General features: G+C 36.7%; 1 protein-coding gene across 1 annotated transcript in view; it reads left to right on the top strand.

Moving 5' to 3' along the window:
* The window catches only part of ATRNL1 (attractin like 1), a 516,200-nt gene that overhangs the window by 253,989 nt on the left and 236,222 nt on the right, over nt 1–25,989 (top strand). The window contains exon 25 of the mRNA XM_062635366.1: nt 8,124–8,185. Coding sequence (XP_062491350.1) covers nt 8,124–8,185 — 62 coding nt within the window. The remainder of the gene's footprint in view (nt 1–8,123; nt 8,186–25,989) is intronic.

Here is a 25,989-nt window from a genome sequence, read left to right as displayed (position 1 = left end):
TCAAGTGTAGGTGAGATGGCTTAGTGCAGGTCAGGCATTACAGTTAACTTGCTTTAGCTGCCAAAACAGAAACTTGTGCCCAACTTAAGTAGATACATCTTGGAGGCTTTTCTAGCTGTGCCAACAGTGCTCTGTCTGAGGTTCATTGGAGAGAGCTGAGATCTTGCACTGCTGACTGGTGTGTACTGGCAAGTTGTATTTCTTGAATTTCAGAGTTGTTTGTTTTTTTTTCATTTTAATCTTCATGTGGGAGGGAGTCCTGAACCACCCTCTGCACCTTACAGTAACTGCTGTGAAGTGTCCCTTTCAGCTCAGTGAGATGTTCCCGGATTCATCAGCATCATAAAGTTAAATATACCCTGACGCAGTAGCAGTGACTCTGTCATTCTGACTTTATCCTCCAGGAAATTTTTCTTTTAACAATCTATGTGGATTCTATAAAATACATATTTCAAATAATCATCCCATTGCATCAGTAATTACGGAAGTGTGACTTTAAAATCAGCTCTCTAGTGGTAGTGGCTAGGCATTTTCCTGCATGTAGGAACCCTAGAAGAGATCCAAATTGATCATCAACTTACTCACAGTTTGACAGAGCAATATGAGAGCCCTGTTACTATTTTTTTAATGCATTATTTTTTTATTGAATGCTTTTTCCTTAGAAATATACAGCACTTTGAGGAGTGAAATTAATCTGTGTGGGCAACTGGTTTGTGTAGAATCATAAACAATGTATAAAGTTGGAGATTTCCTATATTTATTTTTTGAATAACTATAATTTACAGTTTTGACTTAGTATGGTTTCCTAGAGCCATAGTAGTCTGCCAGTTGTTTGATTAGGATTCTCTATTACAGGCAAGGATTCCTGATGTTTTACAAGCCCATCGATCATGCTACACTAGATGAGAATGAAGGTATTACTATGAAGCACCCAGGTAGTTTCTCACACTCTTTAAGTGTAATATCACCAGCCTGTGCTTGAGCTAATTTATGTTTGACAGGGAAAAAAATCTAAATTATATTGTCAGAATGGAGATTGTTTTTTGAACAGGAGTGAATCAGAAAGGGACTTGAACACACCCTTAACTGAACATGAATTCTACGGGTAGCTCTGTAGGTTAGAAGACCATGAGAATTTAAAATTCATCAGTTCAAGATGAGCATGCAGTTGTCATTGTTTTATCCTTAATGTGACTGTTATTGTAGTAGCTTCTACACATAAAAGAGATTCGTAGATGCAGCAAGGATTTGAAAAGGATCAGGAGTCTATGTTTAACCGGTTTTGTTTATCAGAACAAGATACCTTGATGTTGAGAGTGAAATGGTTTGATATGTCAAACAGTAGAGCTTTGATTCAGGATGACCTTAGGAAATTGGGCCAACAGAAACCTTGTGAAATCTGACAAGAAATGCAAAGCCCTAACCAAGGTGAAATTACCTAATGTCAACTTGAATATTAGGCAACAGTATGCTCTCATTCCAGGAAATACCCCAGTGTGGCGCCTCATTAAGAGAAAATTATCCCCCTTCTACCCAGCTCTGGTGGGGTTGCCTGTGGAATGAGACTCCAGTTTGGTGTCCAAGTTCAGAAAGGATATTAGAAAGCTGAGGGGGTCCAGGAGAAGTGCTACAGAGATTTTTAGGGCCTTGAAGAACACAAGCTAGGTTGAAGCTGTGGAGCTTGTCTTGTTTAGTCTGGCAAAGAGCATCCAATATTAGGCTATAATTACTTGTGGAGTAGTTACAGGGATGATGAAGCTAAAGTTATCCTGTAGTAGCATGTGGTAAAAAAGGGGAAGTGGCCACAAGCTGCACCTTGGGAGATTCTGTTAGAAAACATTCATTATGTCAGCAGTGCTGCACTGAAACAACTTTCCCAGAGTGGCTGTAGGACATCCATCCTTGGACGTTTTCAAAACTTATCTGGAAAAAGACACTTGACCTGATCTGGTGTTGACAGTAGCCTGGCTTTGAATTTGAAGTGGAACAACATGAGCTTGCAGTATTTCTTCCAGTCCACATTTCTATCATTCTTTGTTTCTGACATACAGAAATACACTCCTTAACAGGTGCAGCTTTCCTAGTTGGAGACTTAATTTATCAAGTCATAATAAGATGTCATAAGAAGTCATAACAAGAAAGCTGAAGAGAGAAATCCGATTCTAGCAGTTGATAGAAATGGCTTTTCCTTAATGTAGTTTGAGGGAAAAAAACATATTGTCATGCAGTGCTTCTCTTTGTGGAAGAATTCAGTCGTTCAACTCTGCCTGACAAATTCCTTCACTCCGTTCCCTTGCTTCACTTCCATATTTAATTTTCCTGCCTGTCCATTTAATCTAGCTAGGCTTTTAAAAAACAGAGATTCAGAAGATCTTGTCTAGAAATCTGCTGGTTCACACTCAATTTGTAGGAGGACTCAATCCTGCAAAGATTTATTTCTAAAATAATTCTCTGGTAGTATAGGTCTGGCAACAATTGTCTGTGCCTGTTGTGGTTTAGCCCAGCCGGCAACCCAGAACCACACAGCTGCTCATTCACTCCCCACTCCTTCCTCCCCCAACTCCCAGAGGGATAGGGAGGAGAATCGAAGGAATGTAACTCCCACAGGTTGAGATAAGAGCAGTCCATTAACTAAGGTATAACACAAATCCCTGCTGCTACCACCAATAATAATAATAATGATAAGGGAAATAACAAGGGAAGAGAATAAAACACCTCACCACCTGCTGACCAGTGCACAGCCTGACCGAGCAGTGATCTAGCCTTTCTGTGTAACTGCCCCCAGTTCTACATCCGGGGCATGACGTGCTGTGGTATGGAATACATCTTTGGCTAGCTTGGGTCAGGTGTCTTGTCTCTGTTTCCTTCCGGCTTCCCCTCCTTCCTGGCAGAGCACGAGGCTCACAAAGTCCTTGATCAGTCTAAACATTACTGAGCAGCAACTAAAACCATCGGTGTTATCAGCACTGTTCTCAGGCTGAGAGTCAAAACCACAGCAGTGCACTAGCTACTAAGAAGGAGAAAAATGACTGGTACTGCTGACCCCAGGACACTGCCTTTTAACTGTCTTTCATTCTCTCATTGATTTTAACATTCAACATTTCAATTTCTTAATAATGTCTGTATTAAGCATTATGAAGACATTTGGATCCTGAATTAAACTGTAAGTTAGATAACAGTTCCCCTCCCCCAGATAGTCTCCTTAACTTTTGGAAGTTACTGAGGGTTTTTCTGTGTTTTATGCATTTGGTCATATGTGTACACAAAACCACAAAATTAGATAAAGCAGTGAAAAAATGGTGTATGAGTGTGAATTTAATAGGCAAAGTGCAAGACACGAAAAGTTCAGCTGGAAAAATCTTCAAAAATGTCATTTATCTTACTTGAATACAAACCTAGATTGTCTTTCAGCCTCTCATTACTCTGAATGGTGGAAATAATATCCTGTAGTTATTGTATTGTTTGAGAAAGAAAGGGGTAGATATTTGGATAATCTAGTGTATGCCATCATGAGAGACAGGACTTCAGCACGCAGAGGTAACCTGTGGAAGTTGTTTATTAAATCTTGATGTGAAGGTTGTGAGACTGAGTAGGATTTTTCTTTCTTATCTTTAATTTTCTGTATATGTTATCATTATGAAAGTTTTATTATCACTAATTCCCATCATCTGGGAGGACTGTTTGTCACCATTAGGCTAAATTCTTCACTGGCATCAACCCAGTAGAAAGCAGTAGGGGTTCTATCAGCAGACGCTTAGCTCCGTATTGCTTCTCTGATCATTTCATCCCAGCAAGAAGACATATTGCTTTTTCCTATGTTAGCATTATGTTATTTTGCAGAAATACCGGATCACTACTTAGAAGCTGTGGGAGAACTTTATCTCTCCTAACATTATTTATATTCTAAGTTTGACATGAGATCTATAGTATACACTAATCACAGACTCCCTGTGTTCTTAGCAGAGAGGAATGGCCGCTCCATAGGGTAATTCATTCCACAGTATGAGATTCCCACATCTATTTTAGTCACTCACCTATGAAGTGCCTTCCTATCTCTGCTGATTATAATAAATTAGCTGAGTCATTTGAACTTGATTCAAACATTTGACTAGATTTGCCATGTTCCATATGACAAAATTCACGTGGATTTTCTTTAAAATTTTCAAGTTCTAGGAGAGCAAATACATTGACTAAATGTATGCCATGTTTAGCCTCTGCCTAAAAGTGTGTAATGATTCTCTAGTTTAGACAGAAGTAACTTGGATTCAATATCAATTTAACATTCAGTTGTAAATTTATCCATTTCTTACCATGTTCTTTTGGAATTTTTGTTTTCTAAAGGAAAAAAACGTACATTTTGTCATTTGCCTGTTAAATACTTCGGGTGGGAAAACAACAGTTTCCTACCATCTGCCGTTTACTGGTGCAGGTCACTCTTCATGTTCAAAGTCCAACACGAAACAACAGTCATTACCATTTTTTACCCTCTCTAAAAATATCCCACGTAATTGTAGTTACATTTAAGCAAAATAATCAGAGTACCTGATTTTTTCTTACATGATTGCTGATTGCTCAGTGATCATATGTTTACTGAGTTTCCTGTCTGTAAGCTGGCCTTAGAAGAGAAGCATAGATCATCAACAGTTACTGAAACATATCTACATCTCTAGCCGTATCTGTAGCTGCCATATTGTTGTCAGTCCTGACTTCTCCTAGAAATCTAATGTCGGTGAATGCAAAAATTAGCATATGCACCTGAAATTGTTTTTCAAGCAATGCCTTAGGGTACTATAATCCTACCTCCACTTTTCAGTGTAAAGCTGTGTAAAGCAGAGGTGTTATTGTTCCTTTTTCTTCAAGGGAAATAGTTTTATGTTGGAAATTGTGTTAACTCATAGGAGCTATCCTTTGCCATAGAAAATTATTTTCCACATGTCACTTGGTGATTCTGTTCATCAGAAATTGAGATTACGTTTATCTTGATCTTCATGTATAAGATGCATATAATATCTGTGAGATCTGTAGGCTTATTAGACATTTTGGTGAACCTGGGGGCTACTTAGGCATGATGCAAATTAAAAAAAGGGAGATTCATCTCCTGTATATTTAAGTCTTAAGTGAAAACCTGAGCTTGAAGAAGTTTTCCTTCTCTTGTCCCCTGTCTATTTAGGCACACACACACAAAAGACAATAGCATTCATATCTAGATGAAAATCCCATGGAAATAAATATTTCTAATTGTATTATGGTTCTTTACAGGAGGCTTAGATTCATGACATTTACTTGTTCCTTTGTGATCTACTTCTAATTAAAATATACATTCCTTTTGTTAACATTCTGCATTGAAATTAGTCTAAGATGCGTGGTACTGTTTCTTCAGAAAATACTGTAGTTCATCTTTTAAACATGAATTCTGATGTAATCATTAGAAGCTAATGTTTGCTTAAAAAATGAAATTACTTCTGGGAACTTTATATTTTCCTGTGTTTTTTGCTGTAAAGCATGAGCACTGTCAAGAATATCCCATACAAGTGAACAAGTGAGTATTACAGACAGAGGTTCTTCAGTAGGTTTGCAAACACGGGCTCCAGCAGAAGGACATTGCAATTGTCTTGAGTAGGTGATTTGATGACTAGGAGGTGAGAAATGTAAAATTTGGTGTCTGTTTTCGTGCAAAACTCATCTATCCCATCTTGAGTTTAGGGATATGCAAATAATTTAATAATTAACAGGCATCTAAAATCATGAAATTGTTGTAAATCTGCTTACTTCATATTTGCTCTGGGTTGAAAAAGAGAAATAAAGGCGCTAGAGTTTGTTAGAAAAAAGAATTGTGATCAGACTGCTGTTTTTGATTGCAGGAGTTTCCCTTGACTGTAGCTGTTTCTAAGCTGACAGATGCTATTAATGAATGCTGACACCTTGAATGAAAATAATTGCAGTAATTCAAAATATAAATGCTTCTTCAACAAATACCTTTTTAACAGGTTCCAAAAGGTGCACTCTGTTGAAACTGGAATGTTTCTTTTTCACTTTGTGTTAGTTCATGTGCTGAAGTATAGTTCCTGTAAAAAAAACATTCTGGAAAAGCCAGCAGTTAATTTGAATATTACATGTTATTTGAAAAAAAAAAACCCAACCTGCATTTAAAATCAAGACTGAATGTAGAATGCTTTTATTTTTAATACACGGTATTCTTAACAATTGTTTGTGCTTTGAATGCACTTAATATTGGACAAAGAAATCTTGAGATCTTTTCTCAGATTTTATCTTTTCAGTGTAAAATAAAGGTTACATTGATGTCAGCAGAATCTTTGACAATTTTGCCTACCTTGTACTTTCTCTTCAACATTTTCATATTGTTACTTGCTAATTGCTCTTTGTTTTCGCACAGTATTCATCATGACAGTCTAAGGTTATGTTTCTGAGAATTTAAGATTTCTGGTTATATTGGAAAAATGTGAAAACTTGTACATTTAACTGGAGTAGTGAGTCAGAGAGTTCTTTCTATTGCTTTGTTCCCACACGGTCTTCAGCTTCTTGTCTTTCCACAGGCTCTGGGGCTAGAGTATAGGTTTTGCCCTGATCATAATACAGCAATCTAATGACACATTTAGATTTCCTTTCTAGAGAGGAAATGAACTGTAGCACTCAGAGTATAACTTAGTACACCAAATTATATTCTGATTAATTTATTGAGTATTTTACCTAATAATTCAGGATGTGAAATTTGAATTGTCTGCTTTCTATACTGAATTCCAGAGCTTCTAGACTCTGTTGCATTGCTTGCAATTGTGCGATATTAGTGAAGGGAGAAATCCCATTTTAGAGATGTACCCCCTAAAGTTATTCTTGGAATGATGCTGTTTACAGGGTGCTCCTTCCTTAAGCTATTGAATAGTGTGACCTTTGGTTCGCTGTGTCTAGCTGGCACAAGGTACAATAATAGTATAATCATAGAATCATAGAATAGTTAGGGTTGGAAAGGACCTTAAGATCATCCAGTTTAAGCCCCTCTGCCATGGGCAGGGACACCTCACACTAAACCATGTCACCCAAGGCTCTGTCCAGCCTGGCCAAAGTTTACATTATAGCTTTGCCCTTAAATAAAAATAAATAAATAAAGCTTGAATATCGTGAATTGTCATTTCAAAAGGTCACAAGTCCTCTGTGAAAGGCTATGAAGAGTAATTTGGTGTAATTATTAGTCAAGATCAGATCTCAAATGCACAAATATCTTTAAAAACAATAATTATTTGAACAGGCTGGAAATGTTAAACACTTTGTGTAATTCAGAGTAGAAGATTCTGTGTATCTTCAGTTTGATAATTATACACTAGGAAAAACTGAACAAGACAGGGAGGGACTTAAGGATATTTGTAGATATAACTTAAATATTAAGTACTGTTCTTAACATTAGCAAAAAGTAATTATAATCATAATTATAGGCTCTATTGCATGCCAGTGTGAATGTGCATCTGTGTGTATATGCTCTCTTAGATATAATTATTAAATCTTTGTGAAAAATTATAGTAAGGAGTTGAACTGAGGCACGTTCTAGTGAGGCTGTAAAAGTGTAGCCTGAAAGAATATTTGTTACTTTGACCTTGAAGTGATTTGCTTTGGAACAGTTTGTTTTATTATGTATCAGATTTATCTGGGATTATTTTTAAATTAACATCTGCATTACTTTTAATATTATGCAATTAAGCTCTTTAAAATGCATTACTTTTAAGCACAAGATAATTTCTGTCATTTCTAAAACCTTGTCTTGGTGTTTTTATTAAAATGTAAAATTGTGATAGTTAAACCAGCTAACTAGAAAGAAAACAATTTATAGCAGCATGGTTTCTTAATATTTTACATGCTGTTTTCATTGTTCATATCAAGCAAGTTTTAGTGAATATTTCTCCTAACTTCAATAGACAGGCTGTCTTCCTTTGTATTTTGACACAGACAAAGACATGGGGGTTAGTTGCTCACCTCACTTTCTGGGAAATATAGGTGTGTTCACACTAGATTGAAATTGCACTTGAAACTAATCATCCGTGAGCCAAAAAAGCCCTAACCTAAAGAGCTGTTGACTCTGGAAATGTAGTAATTTACTTCTGTTTTGTTTGCAGATTGCCTTCTCACAGCACAATACCATCATGGATCTGGTGCAGTTTTTTGTCACCTTCTTCAGGTAAATTGCGTTTTCTGTCTTCTGACTGAAATAATGATGATTTTTTTCTATCAATCTAATACCTTAACCAGCTTCTTAATCTTGAGAAATGCCTGCCATGAAGCCTTTAAACTGTGTTCTCTAATTTGGGCCGGTGGAGAATCCAGGCTGTTGCCCTGTAACTAAAGGCAGCTGCTGACATCTTTTATATGTTTCATATATTTCATATTTAGTGATACAGTCTTCATACTTACTTCATAAATATGAGCTAGGTATTTACTATATATTACAGTGATTAAGAGAAGACAGCTATATGGATTTAAATTAGGAATTTGTGTGTGATTTTTTTTTTGGTAAACTCTTTGAAAGAATTATTAAAAATGATGGCTCTGTTCAGTAGCTTTGTATTTTTAATAAAGCCAAATCACTACTGATGCTTTCCTGTGTTAGAGGTTAATTGTGGAACACGGTAGGTGTTGCATGAGATTTGGTTGTGGCAGCAGTTCAGGACTTGGCTTCAACTGCAAAGGGACAAGTATTCTAGGACTGAACAAAACTCCACTGAAAGTCTTCTTAAAGGTTCAGCTATCTTGCAAAATGTCACAATCATAAACTTACACAGACTAGTTATGGTGCTTTGAAGTCTCCCTGTGAAGATATTCCCCAATAGCCATGAAGTGTATGTGTTTAATTGTTGGGGGTTTTGCCGTTGTTTGGTTGATTGGTGGGTTTTTGTGTTGTGTTGTTTTTTGTTGTTTTGTTGATGACAAACTCCATAGAAGAAAGCAAAGTCTGTCCAAGTACAGTAGAAGAGAGGCACCGTGGGGAAAATAGCAGACGTAGACTAAAAGCAGTTTGTTTCTGCTCTGTGCCTTAAGGCAGGCTTAGAAAAGCTGTACTATAAGCTCTTTGATGGTGAAGCCATCTCTATAGATATATTGCACCTTTCGGTTTATCTAGTATGGTTTATTCTGGTAAATGCAAACTCACCGTGATCCTGATGAAAGAAGAGATCTCTCTGCCAGAACAGTAAGCTGGTTGGAAGCAAAGGCCAATGTAAACTTTTACAGAGAGAGAGGTTGTAGGAAACCTGGTATCTATCCTATCACTGCCTTTAACTCACCCCAGTCTAATTGTATAACCAAGGCTTTCAGCTGGCACTTAGCTCAGTTGGGCTTGCAGCATAATGTTAATCAACCTCAGGAACCTAGTTGCAGGACTATGTGAAAGAATCATGAAATGCTGTGAGTAAAATGAATGCTATTGCAGCAGTCCAAGCAAGTTATTGACATTCTCCAAAGGCACACACAGATCAGGCTAAGGTTTGATGGTTATGATGAAAAATAGAGGGGTTATCAAATATGTTTTAAAATCGTGATCTAAGGTTGTATACTGCTCTTCTACAATTGAGTTGGTCCTAAGGTGTCTGTAGATATAGGTAGGCTGTTTAGGAGCTGAAGTTCTTGTATTTCTAAGAAAACAATAGAAATAGAAAGTAGAGCATACAGTAGATTCACAGTTTGCAAAGCAGAACCTGAGAAGAGGGGAGAGGAGAATTTTGAGTTAGTTCTTAATGAAAGAAATTAATGAAAAAACATATTTAATACCACTGTGTTTACTGTGTTAACTCTTCTAGGAAGATTAGCTCAGGCTTATTGCTTTGCTAAAGTGGCTCTTTCCAAGACATGAGCTGGTGCTTTCTGTGTGTTTTTTTCAGTGTTATGCCCAGAGGCATGGGGTTTTCATCACTGTTAAAAATCCATTTATTTTCTTATCACAGTTGTGCATAATGTCACAGAGACACTTCTGGCTCCTAACTGCTGTGAGCAAAGCATCCTCACTGACACCAAAGCTAGCAAATGGTCAGTCTGTGTAAATGATCCAAGAAACTGTCAGGTTGTTTGTCACTGGGCAGTAGTTGGGAGTGTCTTGTAAATAAATGTAGGAAAAATACTTAGTGTGTCCTTTACAGAAAACCAGATCAAGAAGTTGGGAGTGAAAAGTTTCCAATGTAGCACCATTAAAACTTTCAGTAGATATTAAGTGGGATGTTGTTGCTACAGGCTCAGCAGTCTAAACAACCTATAGAATATTACTGCTGGGAAAATGTAACAATAACTGTTTTCTTTTTCACATTCATGGACAGATTTAGTCATCCTGATGGTTGATAGTAATCCAGACTTTATCTGAAAATTTGGTTTCAATAGTCTGTAGCCTAAGAAAAGTATTTTAATAGTGGTTGGTTTGTTTGTTTCTTGGTTTGTTTGGTTTGGGTTTGTTTGTTTATTTTACTGGATGGAACTGTGGTGTATTAAACAGCAGCAAATTATGTTGATAACGCGAATAACCCAGGTCATATTTGCTGGGATTGTTGACAGAGAAAATAATTGTGTTTAAAGACAATTTGAATGTGCTTGATAAGAAAACATCTTTCAACCTTAGATAAACACGCATTTGCATTTCTCCCATCTAGGATTATATTTTTCATATTCTGAGCACGTGGCATAACCCTGTTCTCCCTGGCTGCCTAGACAAACCAGCAAGTAGTCTCGTTTGACAATAACAGGTTTTTAACAAGCATTCAAAAGTCTAGTTTGAAGCTCTTCTGTTATAGGGTGTGTGTTTCTGAGTGGAAGATGAGATGCACGTTTTACTGCCTGAATCAAAAACCTCAAAAAACAAGCAGGTTTAGAACTTTCATGATTTTTCAAATATTGTTCTGTAAGGAATTTATTGTAAGCTATACATAAGAAAATTGAAAAGCTGTGATTGGATCTGCAATTAATGCTTCCTATACCAACATATTGCTATTGTATGTCCTAGAACAGTAAACTAGTACAAAAAAAAGGGGGGTTTGAAAAAAACAACTAGTTTCATTCTTTTTTATACTGGAAGGTTTAATTGTATCTGCTGGGTCAGTGACTTTTTTTTTAAGTAGAAGTGAATCAGTCAGATATGTAAGAGTGATAACCAGTTCCTGCAGTTACAGAAACTGTAGCATCTGTGTTGCTTTAGTCAATGCCTTGAAGACTTTTAGCTGCCACACAAATTGTGGAGTTTGTGCCTTTTTTCTTTTCCACCTGCTTTGGAGCAGTACAGATCTCATTAGAAAATGTCACAGACAGCAAATTAATAATGATCTGTCATCTTATACTGAAGAAATGCAGTCCCCATAGTTACAGGAAGTGTATTTCTGTGTTACCTACACTAAAGCCTAACTGTTGTGCTGTTATTTTTCTTGAACTATAAATTATAAAGAAGTTTTTAGGGTTTACAAGTCTGACACAAATATATTGTTTTAGCTAAGTAAGTGGACAGGGCATGTTAGGGATTTTATAATAATATATGTATTATCTTTAGTTTCTAACAACATTATTTACTTTAGATCATACTCTGTAATGCAAAAAATCTGTCAGTGTTCAATATTTGTTACTTTTTATTATATATGATTTGAGTAAATCCAGAATTGAGAGCCAGGAAACTCTTTGTATCTAACCTTGCTTTTAAATAAAATTATAGTTAAGAATTGCTATCAGTAGTCACGTATTTCTCGGAAAATTATTTGTATTGAGGATCTGCAGCAGGAGTTCTGGTAAGAAATGTGGTTTTGTCTCATCATCACAAAACAGGCAAACATGAAGTCGATTCTGGTGACAAAGGTTAGCTATTAGGATTTTTGTGATAGGTAACGATATGAAAGTGCTATTGTCATGACTGTTTTTAAAGTCTGTTTCAAATGCATAGGACAAACCACTAACTAATTAGGCATTTTCTCTGAGCGTACATCTTTATGTTCTCAGAACGGTTCCTTCTGTTGTCTTTGGCTCTTGGGCAGAGCTGCCAGTGGTGGATTTCACTTCTGCTGGAGCGGTTCACTTTAGTCAGTTTTATAACATGTTTTCTTACTATTAGGATTTACAGAATTTCTGATTTCTAGTAGGCAGAGCAATATTCATTAATAGGGAGACTTTGAAAGTTTCAAAATCTTGCTTTTGTGTACCCTTTAAGAAATTCTATGGAAAATTACAGTCATTTAGGATCGCAGCTCCTGAGACCTTCAATACCTGAATCTGCCATTCTGGGTGCGAATTTGCCATGAGGGAATTCCATCTCTTTACTGGCATCCTTTAGTGCGTTTGCCTGGCTTCCTGTTTTGTTTTTCTTAAAATAAAGGATGATAAATTAATGCTAGTTTTTTGCATGCTTGTCTTTATGAGGTCAAATATTGATCTGTGTAAGAAAGGCAAAACACTGTGTCAGGAACAGATCATGTCCACTATGGCTGTGTTCTCAGAAAACGCAGAAGTTGTATAAATCTAAATTAGCATATTTTCTGGTAACATGACAATCAAGTTATCTCAGCAGAATGGATTTTACCTTTGGGGCTGGAATAAAATTGATTTTTACTTAGTGGTGCATTAAACAGTTTTCACCTCACTTAGAAACAAATAGTTGTTTGACTTCCGCTGGCACAAGCATGTCTATACTGCAGTGGGCAAACTGAGTTGGTTTTGGTTTTTTTTTCTAAGAGTTTGTTTTGAATTGTGTCTTCCACTCTCTGAACCACCCGGGAACTTTGTCATCACTGTAGAGTGATTTGATGTATTCATATTTCCTGAGAAGACAGCCACTTGTTATTGGCCTGCAGGCAAAGGAGATTCCTCAGTACCGTTGGATCGGTTACTCTTCAAAACAAGGGATGAGTCACTTAATCCCATGGTGAACAGAACTGTTTTCCATTATTTTGTTCTTGGTTTTCTTCTTTCCGTTTGTCTTTTGAGTCATTTGGAAGTGCATGTGAGTGTACTAGTACTTGCCGTTCGATTTCAACGTACATTGTTCTTCAAAGTACATAGTTGCTCACCTTGATACCTGAAGATGGCCTATGGACCTGTTTGATATACAGCAGATAATTGGCTTTTCCTTTCTTCAGTAAGTGCATTTAAAATGTTGAACTTCTCCCTTCCTATATGCATTAAATACAGTGAGAGCTGTTCGTTGTGCCTGCTGAAGTGTTTAATTTCAATTTCTGCTCAGTCCATACTAGCTAGAAATAAATTCTCTAGTTGCTTAAGTGCAGAGGGGAGTTGTAGGGTGAAAACTTGGGGGCAGTAAAAGGATTTGGAAGATTTAAAAAGACGGTCTTAAATTGCACTCTTCACTGTGCATTGTGCTGTAGCCTCACGCTACAAAAGCCATTTTGTCACTACTTCTATTGTTATAAAATCTCATTAGAATCAACGCTGCCACATACATAGTTGTGTTGGTCACGGAGGTCTCAGAAGGTGGCACCTACAGTGTACTTCCCAAGGCTCCTGAAGAAACTATGCCTTTTATGAAGATCCAGTACTTTGCATGCTTCCTTACTCTGAGACAGTCCTGTAATGCTCTCCTTTCAGGCATGTGTCTTTTTACAGCTGCATTTTATTTTGTTTCCTAAGAAGCATTATAGATAATTCATATTGTGCTTGTGTTTTGATTGCCTTCATTTTATATTGTATTCTCTTAAATGCGATTAGTCAATTGTTTTCTTAGGCTAAAACACCGCTGGCACTCACAGCTATTTATCTTCTAGAGTGCTTAATCCTGGTCACTTTTTGCTGAAACTCCAGTCGACTGTACTGTAAACAGAAGAACAAGAACAGGTTTTCTTCTGTGATAAATGGACTCAAAATGTTGCTTTTGTCATTTTCAGTCAAAGGAAAAGCAGCTCTGACTCCTCATGACAAGCCGTGGTGCCGGTTGCAAAGTTAACTTCAGAAGTTTGTTTCCAGATGTAAGCATAGAGTGAAGTGGGGTGAAAGCTGCTGATGAAAAATAATAACAAAGAAAATAAAGGAAGTAAAATATATTACTGTTTGCCTATAGGCAATAACATCATTGTCCGTTATAGCAAGTGACAAGCAGCTTTCTCAAGCACTGTGCCAGTCTGTCTCTGCAGATGCAGTGGGTATGGCACACTGTAGTGAGCAATCTGTTTGTGGCAGTAGAGAAATATTCACGGTCCTTACAAGCAGTTGTAATAAATCACAGGAAGAGAGAGAGAAAAGAGTGCTAGACTGTGTTATGCTATGGATTTTATAGATACTAAAATATTAGATCTAACGATTAGTTTTAAGAATAGGCATCTGAATTTCACGAATTGAGCTTTCTTCATGGAATATTAATAAAAATATTCCAGTAGCATTTACTGGTACTAAATGAACAGTTTTATATAGAAGATTTTTTGGGGTTATAAATTCATTTATTAGAATTCGGGGGGGGGGGGGGGGGCTACATTTTCTGAAGCAGCCAAGTTATGGAAACCCTGCTGTGGCTTCCAAAAGCTGCAGTAAAATTACACTTTAAAAAGTGTGCATCATCTATTTAAGTTTTAAAACCTGAATTTAATCGGCATATGTGGCCCCATTGTATTCTATGTTATAATTTTTTTCTATATTTTCTAAATTTTTGGTGATACTTTAGGAAAACACTCTACAGTTTCAAAATTATATTTCTTTCCTTACATGTCTTGAGTCTCTTCAGTTATAATTCTAAATATCAGGTTGAGGGGAGGCAGGGGGTTTGTATTCTTTTTTACAGTACAATTACAAAGCAGTCATAATGCTTCTTCGGCCTGGAAAGCCAATCCTTAATTTGTCTTCAGGACAATTTCATGTTAATAGGGCTTTTAATAAGGAGAGTTATGGGTTTTTTTCACCTACCACTTCAAATATATTTGCCTTTTAAGAAAAGGTAAAAGAAATATTACATAGAAAGTTGGGGCTGTTCAGCCTGGAGAAGAGAAGGCTGTGTGGAGACCTCATAGCAGCCTTCCAGTATCTGAAGGGGGCCTATAGGGATGCTGGGGAGGGACTCTTCATTAGGGACTGTAGTGATAGGACAAGGGGTAATGGGTTAAAACTTAAACAGGGGAAGTTTAGATTGGATATAAGGAGGAAATTCTTTCCTGTTAGGGTGGTGAGGCACTGGAATGGGTTGCCCAGGGAGGCTGTGAATGCTCCATCCCTGGCAGTGTTCAAGACCAGGTTGGACGAGGCCTTGGGTGATATGGCTTAGTGTGAGGTGTCCCTGCCCATGGCAGAGGGGTTGGAACTTGATGATCTTAAGGTCCTTTCCAACCCTAACCATTCTATGATTCTATGATAATGAAGGGAAATGTTCCTTAGAAATGTATTAGATTTTTTTGATTATATTTGACTCAAGCTAAACATTGGTGACATGGCTTGGTTCCTTTCTAAATATATTTTATATTTCTGTAATTTATTATCAAAGGATAACATCTGCACTAAAGAAGCAGTGCAGTGAAAGAAAAGAATGAGGGGAAAGCATAAAAAAAAAATCTTGAGATAATGCGAATCTTTTGGTTTGGAAGATGCTAAACTGTGGTATTGGATGGCAGTGCTTTCCCAAATTCACTAATTGGTTCAAATGAATGAGTCTCTTTGTTCCTCCTTAATTTGACATCTTAAGATTGCATAAATCAGCAAAATCATTGCAAAAAAAAAAAAGTATTTTGAAATAGAAAAATTATATTCAATTTCTAATTCTTGAAAGTTACTGCAGAAAATAGTATGTATTTTGTAATTTTTCTGCAATTTTAATGAACATAGATTATTTTTTTTCTTCTTTTTAGATCTAGGGTTTTTATATACACTGTCACTTGCTGAGAGAAATACAGAGTATTTCACCCTTGAAGGGCAAAATCATAAAATTATATGAAATATGAAAGTCTCTTCTAGGAGTAAAAGAAACATAATCACACTTTATGGATGTGATGTTCTATTTATTCTATGGAGATTAATTTCAGTTTAGGTTAGATTAAGCCCCTTTGATTGTAAATCTTTTTTATTTGCTGCTTCAAAGAGGTGAAGGGAAGGGCTGACGAGAGTTAAAGTTCACTTTTAGAGCTTTACTGCATAATATATTTCATAGAATCATAGAGTGGTTTAGGTTGGAAAGGACCCTAAGATCATCCAGTTCCAACTCCCTGCCATGGGCAGGGACACCTCACACTAAACCATGCCACTCAAGGCTTTGTCCAGCCTGGCCTTGAACACTGCCAGGGATGGAGCATTCACAGCTTCCTTGGGCAACTTGTGCCAGTGCCTCACCACCATTAAGAACTTCCTCCTTGTATCTAACCTGAACTTCCCGTTTCAGTTTAAATGGTTCACTATAGTTTAATATCATGTTGCCATTCACAGAATGGTCTGTGAATGTTGGTATTCTGGATAGTGTCCTGATGTACACTGTATCCACTTTCCCTTTTTAATTGTATATAAAGGCTGTTCACATAATTGGTCATTCATTCATACTTTACTATAGTAGCTTCTTCTATGGCTTGTGGTATATTTAAATGAAAAGACAACAGGAATGAAGTATGTAGGAAAATGTAAAATATGTATTTATGCATTTATACATGATATAGTTACTTTTTAATTCTTATTTTATTAAATGGAGTTATTTAACATCACCACACACGTTCTCTGTAACATTTTGGCACATACATGTAATGAAAAAAAAAATCAGTGCTTTTTTACATAATCATTTTCTTTCAAATAGCAAAATTCCCTATTTAAACACATTTCTTTCTTCCCTACCTACAAGAAGTATTTTGATTTTCATTGCACAGCAAAGATCAATAAACCCAGGCTTTGTAGAGGTAGTCGTCAGAGATGATTTTAAACTGTTATAGGAGTTTATGCCTCAGGCGAGGAAGAATTAAGTTGGTTTTCCGCATTCAATATATATTAATAAATGATTTTACACAGGTTTGGTAGCTGTTCTTGCTAATAAACTAATATGCATTATACTGACATTTCATTTACTCTGCTTACTTTAAAATATATAAAGCTTAGATGATAACATTGATACTTCAATCTCCCTGTGTTCAGTTGTGCATTCAGAGCTTAAATAGGGAAGCTTTATTGATGACATTGTTGAAGTTTTAGTTATTATTTTACTTAATTTTGCTCTTCTTCCTCAACAAAATTGTTTTGGTTACATTTTTAATGGTAATTTTAAATGTCTCCTTTAGAGACTTAGAGCATGGTTTTGGCAGTATGCTGGGTTTTTTAAGGCTCATTTCCCTTTCATGTATTTCTCTTAACTTCTGTAGAACAGTCCAAATGTTCTGTGCCACATCAACATCCAGTGGTTCTGTGGAAATGAGTCAGAAAGCCCAATGGCACAGGGTACTACTTTAGTTTCCCCATAATCTTTATTTTGGCTCCTCTGCCGTGCAACAGATCTCCACTGCCAAAACAGAAAAGCTGCTACTATCAAAAACATTTACCGTGGCCAGTGGGCCACCTAAAGGCAACAAGCACGTTCTACTACAATAAATCTTCATTACTCCCCAAATAAGTTACACTCTACATGCCAAAGGGCTGGAGCTCCTCAGCCTGTGCATTTAAACCTTTGTTTATAATGTGTTGTGAGCTCAGGCGTGCATTGTGCTACCATGTGTTGGTGTTTGAATGAATCAGTCCATGGATACCTACCATGAATATTGTGCTGCCTCACTCAGTGTAGGTGTTCTGGGTAGAAGGGCTTGGGTAGAGGCAGCTCATAGACTTTTCTTTGATTTGTTGTTGTTGTGGTTTATATTGCTATTTATCTAAGTAGTAAAACAGTCACATTCTAGAACTCCATTCTTCTCCCATAATGCCTGTGGAATTTCATGTAAAAAACATTTCCACATATATTTCACACAGGTATACTTAAATATATCTTTTTTAGTGGAGTCACAGTATACATACATAGGTGGTCCAGGCGTCTGTGGTGCAAACTTCTCAGATAGTTAAGAAAATAGTGTAATTGGGGTAATTCAGGCTCCTTTGAGGCTTGTGGGAATAACAGTGAGCTTGGACCACACATGTGCTTCCATCTTTTTTAGTGGTTGGTTGGCTGTGCAGCTAAAAATGGCCTGATGGTTAGTCAATGAGAATTCCTCAAACAAGAGTCCAGCTGCAGCAGACCAGTGATATCATCCCATGATCCCCATCAGGTTAGAGCTGCTCAGGAAGCACCTAAAAACTATTGCTACCTTTGTGGAGTTGGAATAAATTGTTCGATTTGGGATTTCAGAAGATAGCACATGTAGCTGTATAGAAAGTGGTTTCTAGAAGGGGCTTTACTTTGAATGATACCAAGGTAGAGATGGAACACAGGTCATATGCTAAAAGAAATGCTGCTTGATCAGATACCGCTAGAGGAGGGCATGATTTTACACCCATGCGAGTACTACTGATTCAAAAATGTTATGTCAAGTTCTGAGATTTAAGCACTGTCTACCATTTTTAAAGAAAAATCACATGCTCATGCTTCTTCAGTGGCCAGTGCAGACATCTTTAAAGTTTGACTGAGTCTGAGATTTTAGTAGGGCTCTTTAAAATGAGTTAAAATATCCCTGTGTTTTCCAGGTATTCTCTTTCAGAAGATCAGGGAATAACATCCTTTCTGAGGGATTCCTTTCCAGTCTTCCTGCCATAGTCAGTAATAGTCTTCCAAGATAGAAATATATTTTTATCTTCATATCCATCTAATCTATGGGAGAGGAAATTCTGTAGAAAGATCTGTTATGCTGATCTGCCAAACTTCTCTGTCCTTCATAAAAACCATCTAATTTCTGTAGCACACAGAAACCAGGAATCTATTATATGGGAGTAGGGTGTCCCCCCACCCAGCCCATTGTCTCTGAAGATATTTCATTTAGCTTGGCATCATCAATGATCGATGTCACATCTACCAGGGAAAGAGAATCTGTTGTGTTTTCTGAACAAGCACATCTCAGCCTTTCTCCTTCCTTTGTTTTGTTCTACATGAGAATAAGTACCAGTTACATCTGTTTCCAGACAGAGCTGTGCAGTTTGTGTATGATTCTGAGACAGATGTTATGAAAATAAGAATTGTAGTATTTGCCTACAACAGGAATAGGAAATTCTTTAGATGTGGCCTCCTGTGCTCAGTTAAAAGAACTGCTGTGATACTAGGTAGAAACCTGCACAAAGGTTTGATGTTTCTTTGGGGTATAACTTGAGTTTGCACTGATGATATCTGATGGTGTTAGGGTAGCATTGAAGAGCACTGTTAAAATGCAGGAATATTGAATCATCAAAACCTATTCTTTTAGGTTTCCTTAAAAAAAAAAAGAAAAGAAAAGCAAAAACCAAAAAAAGCCCCACAACAAAACAAGAAACAACAAAAGACCATGTTCAATACTCAGATAAACAGGAAAGCTTATATCATTTAACACTTGAGTTTACCCTAAATTTTAATCCCTATTGTATACGCTGTCAGCCTTTTCTCACCTTAGAATAACTACATGCTAGTGTTTTCTGTAGCCGCAGACATGTTCATGGCAATTACTTTGCTATGTGAGCATTCTATTGCCACCTTTAGAAGTTCTGCATATATTAAACAAAAACGCTTTCAGTTGACTCTCCACATATGAATGTATTTTTTAATTCATGAGCTAAGGTGTTTATATTATGGCCTTATTACATTTGTATATCTTCATTTAAAACTTTGGTCAGTAATTATGTAAACTGCATCTCTGTGTGGACACTGCTTCTGGTAATCAACCATGACACAGTAAAACAAATCTAATGTAGATATTCTTTACCTTGCATTCTTACCGAACACAGGGTTCTGCCTGGGGGGACCATATTAGTAGAAGGCCATACATATATTTCTTTTTAACTGTTATTCTGGGGTTTATAAAGTTGGTAGTTGTGGAGATGGGAGAAGTGAATTTTGGGGGCAGTTATGTGACTTTCATGCAAGATTTATTTTATGGAATATATGCATTTTCAGGACTGCATCCAAAAATAGCATTTTAATCACTGTCATCTGGCTAAGAAGAATTATCCATGTAATTAGTTTCAAATGAACTTGAAAGGTGTTGCTTAACTTGTATGAATTCCATTTGAAACACAAATAAATACAAATTTGCATTTTAATGATTTTTAGTAATACTTGAAGCTTTAAATACCATTCCAGATAATTTATTTCATATTCAGGCATTTCTTTCAGCTTGCACTTTGGAAAGCAAGAACTGAGGGCTCGAACCCTTTGTATGACTTTTAGATTATAAGGTTCACAGTTGAATTAAACTTCCCTTTGGTTTCTGTATTTCATGGCAAAACTGGGGGGAGATAGCGGGGTCTCAGAAGCTATCACTTTGTTAAAATGAAAGGGCAGGAAAAAACTGGCTTAGAATTGGACATAGATCTAGCATCATGGGAAAAAACCTGCTATTTTTAACAGTGTGCCGCAGTAAAATATCTGTAGCTGAAGAGGAGAAGGTTGCAACTATTACCTGATTGATCCAGAAAATGGAGTGTGGGGTGCAGCCAGTGCATGGAGCTGTTGGTCCTGGTAGTATTTCTCGTGATTAGCAAGAATAAGAGAAGCACATTCCCGAGTAACGTAACGGGTAATCCTGGCTTACCTGGCAGTGCCTCTCATTGGCTGTACTAGCCAGAGTTCACTCTGCCCAGGAAACATCACTACTGGTTGATAACATCTTGGGTCCACAGGGTCAGCCAGGATTTGTTTCCCTGACCAGCGTTCTGTGTTACCCTGGATTGGAAGCTGCATATCTTAACCTCTTGCTAGTCAATACTGCTTTCCTCTTAAGTCTTCACACATTTTAATTTGAAACCACATAACTTCATTCCCAAAATCATTCAGATTTACTAATCTTTGAAATATTCCTACTTACAACAATGTTTGTAAAACTGTGTGATTCAGAGCAATGGAATTAATCATTAAAACATAGAAAATGTTATACTTCTTTCATACGTATCAGACTCCTAATGTTATGTTTACAGTGGTTTGTACTTCAGATAATCCTCTTGAAATCTTTGGAGTTGCTCGTCAAGCGTATATTAGTTAATACAAGCAAGGATGGCTGAACCCAGCACATCATAATCATAAACACAATGTTCTTGTCAAGTACAATGAAAGAAATCAGTTGCTGTGACAATAATTGCTATTCAAAGACAGGGTTTTAGAGAAATAATTGTTCAGTCATTTTTATTTTAGAAGAATTGTGCTTGCTTTATAACATATCAATTAAAATGTGCCCTATTTGCCAATAAAAAGATAGTAAATAGTACATCAGAAAAACAATATACGTGCTCTCTTAGGAAACTTTTGCAATACTAATTTAAAAGCATTAACTTAGATATGAGGCTTGTTTTATTTGCATGTATGACTTTAAAAAGATTTCTGTCATCAGTTGGGTTTTTTTTACTGAATACTATTATTTTTGGTCATGTTTAAAAATACCATAGTATAAAGGAGAAACCTTAATACAGCATAGGAACACTGTTAAGTCATGTACATTCTTGTGCTCTTAGCAAAGAGAGTGAGACCAATGGGCAGGAGCTGTGTGGATCTAGAGGGATATTTAACTAGGGTCTCACTTAGCACAGCAAGGTTTGTGTAATGAAGCAATAATTGCCTGGATGTGGGCAGTCAGTGGGACTGCTAGGCACCTAAATAACCTTCTAAAGTAATCTTTGGGTGCTCTCTGTTAGAAGGCAATGTGGACAAATACGGTTCTGTTCAGTAAAGTGATGCTGAGGACCTGACACCCACTATATGCATCTTGTTGTTTTTTCACTTTGGACTAGCTCTAGTTTAAGTGCCTTGGCTGAAAGCCCATTTGTGTCTGACTCTGGCCCCTTTCATGAGTCAATATAATGCGTGCTCCAAGTAGAGTCCCACACAATTCTTAATTTTAATAGAGTTAAAATTATAATAGCTTTAAGGTAAAGTTTGAGAAAGGGTTTGTTTTCATGCAATATGGAAATATACTGAATTATTATGCAAATTAGCAGATTAAGTGAAGTCATGAAAACAGCAATAATTCAGGCATGAATGTTTACATGCATTTTTGGACATTTTAATTTCTCTTTGCATGTGAGAGAATGAGAACAGAAGTAGTAAAGGATGGAACATTTTGCTTAGTTCTGTTTACCTTCTGTTTTCAATATTGGTCCTTAAAAGATTTATATTTAATTCATGAAATAGTTCCTTTTACATCACTGTAAAAATAAGTAAATTATTTCATTTTAATGCGAGTAATCTTTTGATGCAATATATAACAGGCATTAATATGCAATGAATAAAAGAAAGGAATTCTACAGTGTTTCTGTAATGCATTCACAGAGCTTAAGGCACAAGTGTGTCATTAATTCATCTAGTCCAACCACACTGACCATTACATTTCCCAGATTTTCCCCTGTGTTTATCCCTATAAATTGAGTTTCTTTAAAGATGGTTTGCAGGTTTTGTTTCAATTTGCACATACCAAGCAGCAACACCTCCACTAATTCCCTTTACACTTTTCAGTCTTCCTCCTAAATGCACGCACAGAGAAAATTGTTTCTCAGGTACAGAAAACCCTGTCCTCAGCCAGGTCTGTGAACTGCACTGAATATGTCTAAATATGACCTCTTTAAGTTAAAAATTTACTCTGTACGTTGCAACAAGTGTTACGCATGCAGTAATTACTCCTTGCAGTTTTCCTCGTCCGTGTGCTGTTAAATCAGTAATTCTCATACTACCCAGAGCCCTTCTGGGAAGATCCTCTGTCTAGCTTACACCTTACTGCTAGACCCTGTATTCTCTTGCAGCCTTTCCCTGGCTGCTTTACTGTATTCGACATAAGCTGCTTATGTTCAAGGCTTCTTCCTCTTCAGTTCATCCATTCTCCTATTGTTTATTGTCTCCTACTTAATGCTAAGAAGGTAACTTTCCATCAGTCTGTAATGCACACCACTGGTGATGAACTGTTTTTTTTCAAGCATGCTTTTGTTCCTGTTTTGTTCCACATGGTTTGAAGGGGCAACTGTGCAAAACTATGTTGTTATTGTCTACCAGATCATTTCTTTGTTCTAGAGACTTGGTAATCCTGATAATGCTCATACTGCTGTGAGTTTAAGTGTATTTTAGCATGATAATTGTCTTATTGGGAAGATTTGCATTCATAAGTGCAGAAAGTCGTTCACCCTGTACTCTAGGTCAGGGTTTCATAAGCCATCTGCAATTCAAAGGCATCTATCTGTGTATTTGAATGTAATTCAGTCTCAACTAGACAGTTAGAAATAGTCGACCCAAGTCCATGACCATGCGGACAAGTCTGTGTAAGCACGATTGTTTTTTGTACTTCCTGTTCACCATCCATCCATTTTCTGTATCTTAGATTATCTAGTCATTGCAGCATAGTAAAATATTTTTCAGTATATGTAACATTGATTTAGGATAAAGAAAATAAATCATAATAATGTCTGAGTTTAATTCAAATGTGTCTGCTTCCAGCCGGTGTTTCTTACTAAGCATTTCTGTGCTGGATGAATGAGAGCCTTTGTATTTGATCCCCACAGAAACTCATGCACACTATAGGCAAGTCAACACTTGATCTTTTTGAAAAGTGAGATGATTGAGCTTGCTAAATCATTCTCAGTACAAGATTTTCCCTAACCTTTGAATATTTTTGGTGATGCTTCTCTCTATTCTTTCCAAATTTCCAACCTCCTTTAAAAACAGCAAATCCAAGATTTTCAAGAGCAAGTCTGATAATACCTGATTTGGCAATACCTTGTAAAGTGATCAGTTCATCTTCCAAGTGCTGCTTACTGCTGTGCACCTGAATATATAAGGTTTTTTTAACACTTTTTGTTTCCCCAGCAGCAATTCGTACAGAGTTGGTCATTCACACTGAACTCCTGAGTGCTTTATTCCAGGGGAAATGTGTATCTATTGCTCTGTCAATGAGGCCTTGATTCCTTGTTCTCATAAATACAACTTAGCAAGGACTATGTTTAAAAATAAATGAAAATTGCTGAAATAGATACAACTGACTAATTGCACACTATGATTTCAGTGCCCTCCTCACCATTAACCTTTTTTTCCCGGTCTCCGTGTGTAAAGCATTGACATCTCAGCCATTATATATCAGGCTCATCAAAACTGGCTGGGTCTGACACAGGGGGAGCCTTGCAAACCTGTCTAGAAATTTCCTTTTCTGATGTTGGTCCGCTTCTGACAGCTGGACTGTTTTTAATTCATTTCTTTTGCACTGCACTGATCTCTGTTTTGGCACAATTCACGTTTTGCTTTCTTATATCTCTGAAACAAGAAGCAGCTAACTATACTGGGGGACTGCAGAACATCCATTTATACTTGTCCTGCTTTTATGCTCTTTGCCTGTGATGTTAATGTCTTTGTCATATCTCACATCAATTCCCTGTTGTTTCAAACCTGAAAAGATCTTATTTCTACCATTGCACTCCCCTGGCCAAGTTGCATGTACTCCATTGTATCTTTTAAGTTAAAATCAGTATTTTTGAGGTGAGGTGATGTGTGCTTCAAGATACAAACATGCTATAGAGTTATGCAGCGGCATTCTGATACTTTCTCTTTTGTTCTTTATTCCTTTTCCAATCCCTCCTAACATTCTATTTGCTGTTTTGACTGCCACTAAACATTCAGTTGATCTGTTCAAAAACTATCTGCAATGACTTCAAGACCATTTTCTTGAATGGTAATTGCTAATTTGGAACCCATCTTTGTATATTTGTAGCTGGAGAATTTGTTTGGGTTGTTTTTTTTCCTTGTTCACATTGCCTTCAGTTCATTGGCACTGAATTTCATGCTTTTATTTTATTGCCAAGTCAGTCGCTATTGTGAGAGTCTTTGCAGTCAGATTTAATTTTTATTGCCCTAAATAAACCAAGGCTATTGTCTCACCACAGCCTGGAACCAGGTTAGTTTGACAAAATCTATTTTCTGTGTCTTTCTTTTTGTTAACATGAATTTTGATTTTTTTTTTTTCCTTCTGATTATTAAAAAAAAAAACAAAACAGAGAAGAAAGTCAATTATTTCATATTTACTAGCCAAGAAACGATAATGCAAAAGTGTTAAGTAAACATTTCACATTCTCAGTGCTATGATTTCCAGTGATCTATATTATTTTATGGGTGTGTATCTGAAGCATTCATTTCTGAATTTGTTCACATGTAAACTAAATGATCTTTTGATTGATGGTAGGATAGTTCAGTGTGTGACCCAGGTCTATTGACATACAGAGCACAGAAGCAATTTGAAGTTTTTCAGCCAGAACCCTGAAGTTTTTTTTCTTCTACTAACTTAAGAGAATTGTTCAAGAAATGAATAACTGTGAAGGACAGTATTTTTTAAGGAAAGAGATTCAGTTCCTGGTCATAATGAAGCAGTCACACAGCTCAAGGATCTCTTAGTTTCTTGTCTCCAGCTCTTTTGAATGTATTAATCTTTTCCAAATTTCAGGAGCTTTGAGTTCATCGTTTTAAGCAGAGTTGCTGATACTTCCCTGATTTAGTTTTTTTTGGAAGGACTGTAGAGGAGAAGAGTAAGTGAAATGGCTTAACCTTACTTCATGCACAGCATGCTCATTTGTGGCAACATGTCAGTACTGTGATGTTGCCCCTAAGCATCTGTTGCAGTTACTAGGTAGACAGTATACTATATGGTAGGGAAAACATTGCTGGGAGATAGTATTTGTAAGGAGCTATTGGTTTAAAAATGTTAAAAGGTGTTGCTGTGAAACTGGACTAATTCTGGTGGTCAGTGGTTTTTTTTTTTTGTGTTCTGCTTTTACCTAGGCACCAAATATAAATCACAGTTGGCTTGTACTTGCTTTCAAAGGAGACTGGAGAAAGGAAGACATTAGTGTTACTGCATTTATGCACAGTACTCCTCTGAATTACACTGCTTCAGGGAATTTGTGGTATTTCCCATGTTAGTCAAAGAATAGAATTTTGAAGCT

This window comes from Pezoporus occidentalis, unplaced genomic scaffold (genome assembly GCF_034315485.1).
Source record: "Pezoporus occidentalis ecotype Australia unplaced genomic scaffold, CSIRO_AGI_Poc_V1 ctg45, whole genome shotgun sequence".
Lineage (NCBI taxonomy): Eukaryota > Metazoa > Chordata > Aves > Psittaciformes > Psittacidae > Pezoporus > Pezoporus occidentalis.
Note: the sequence above shows the minus strand (reverse complement) of the source record. Positions and strands in the feature narration are given on the sequence as shown.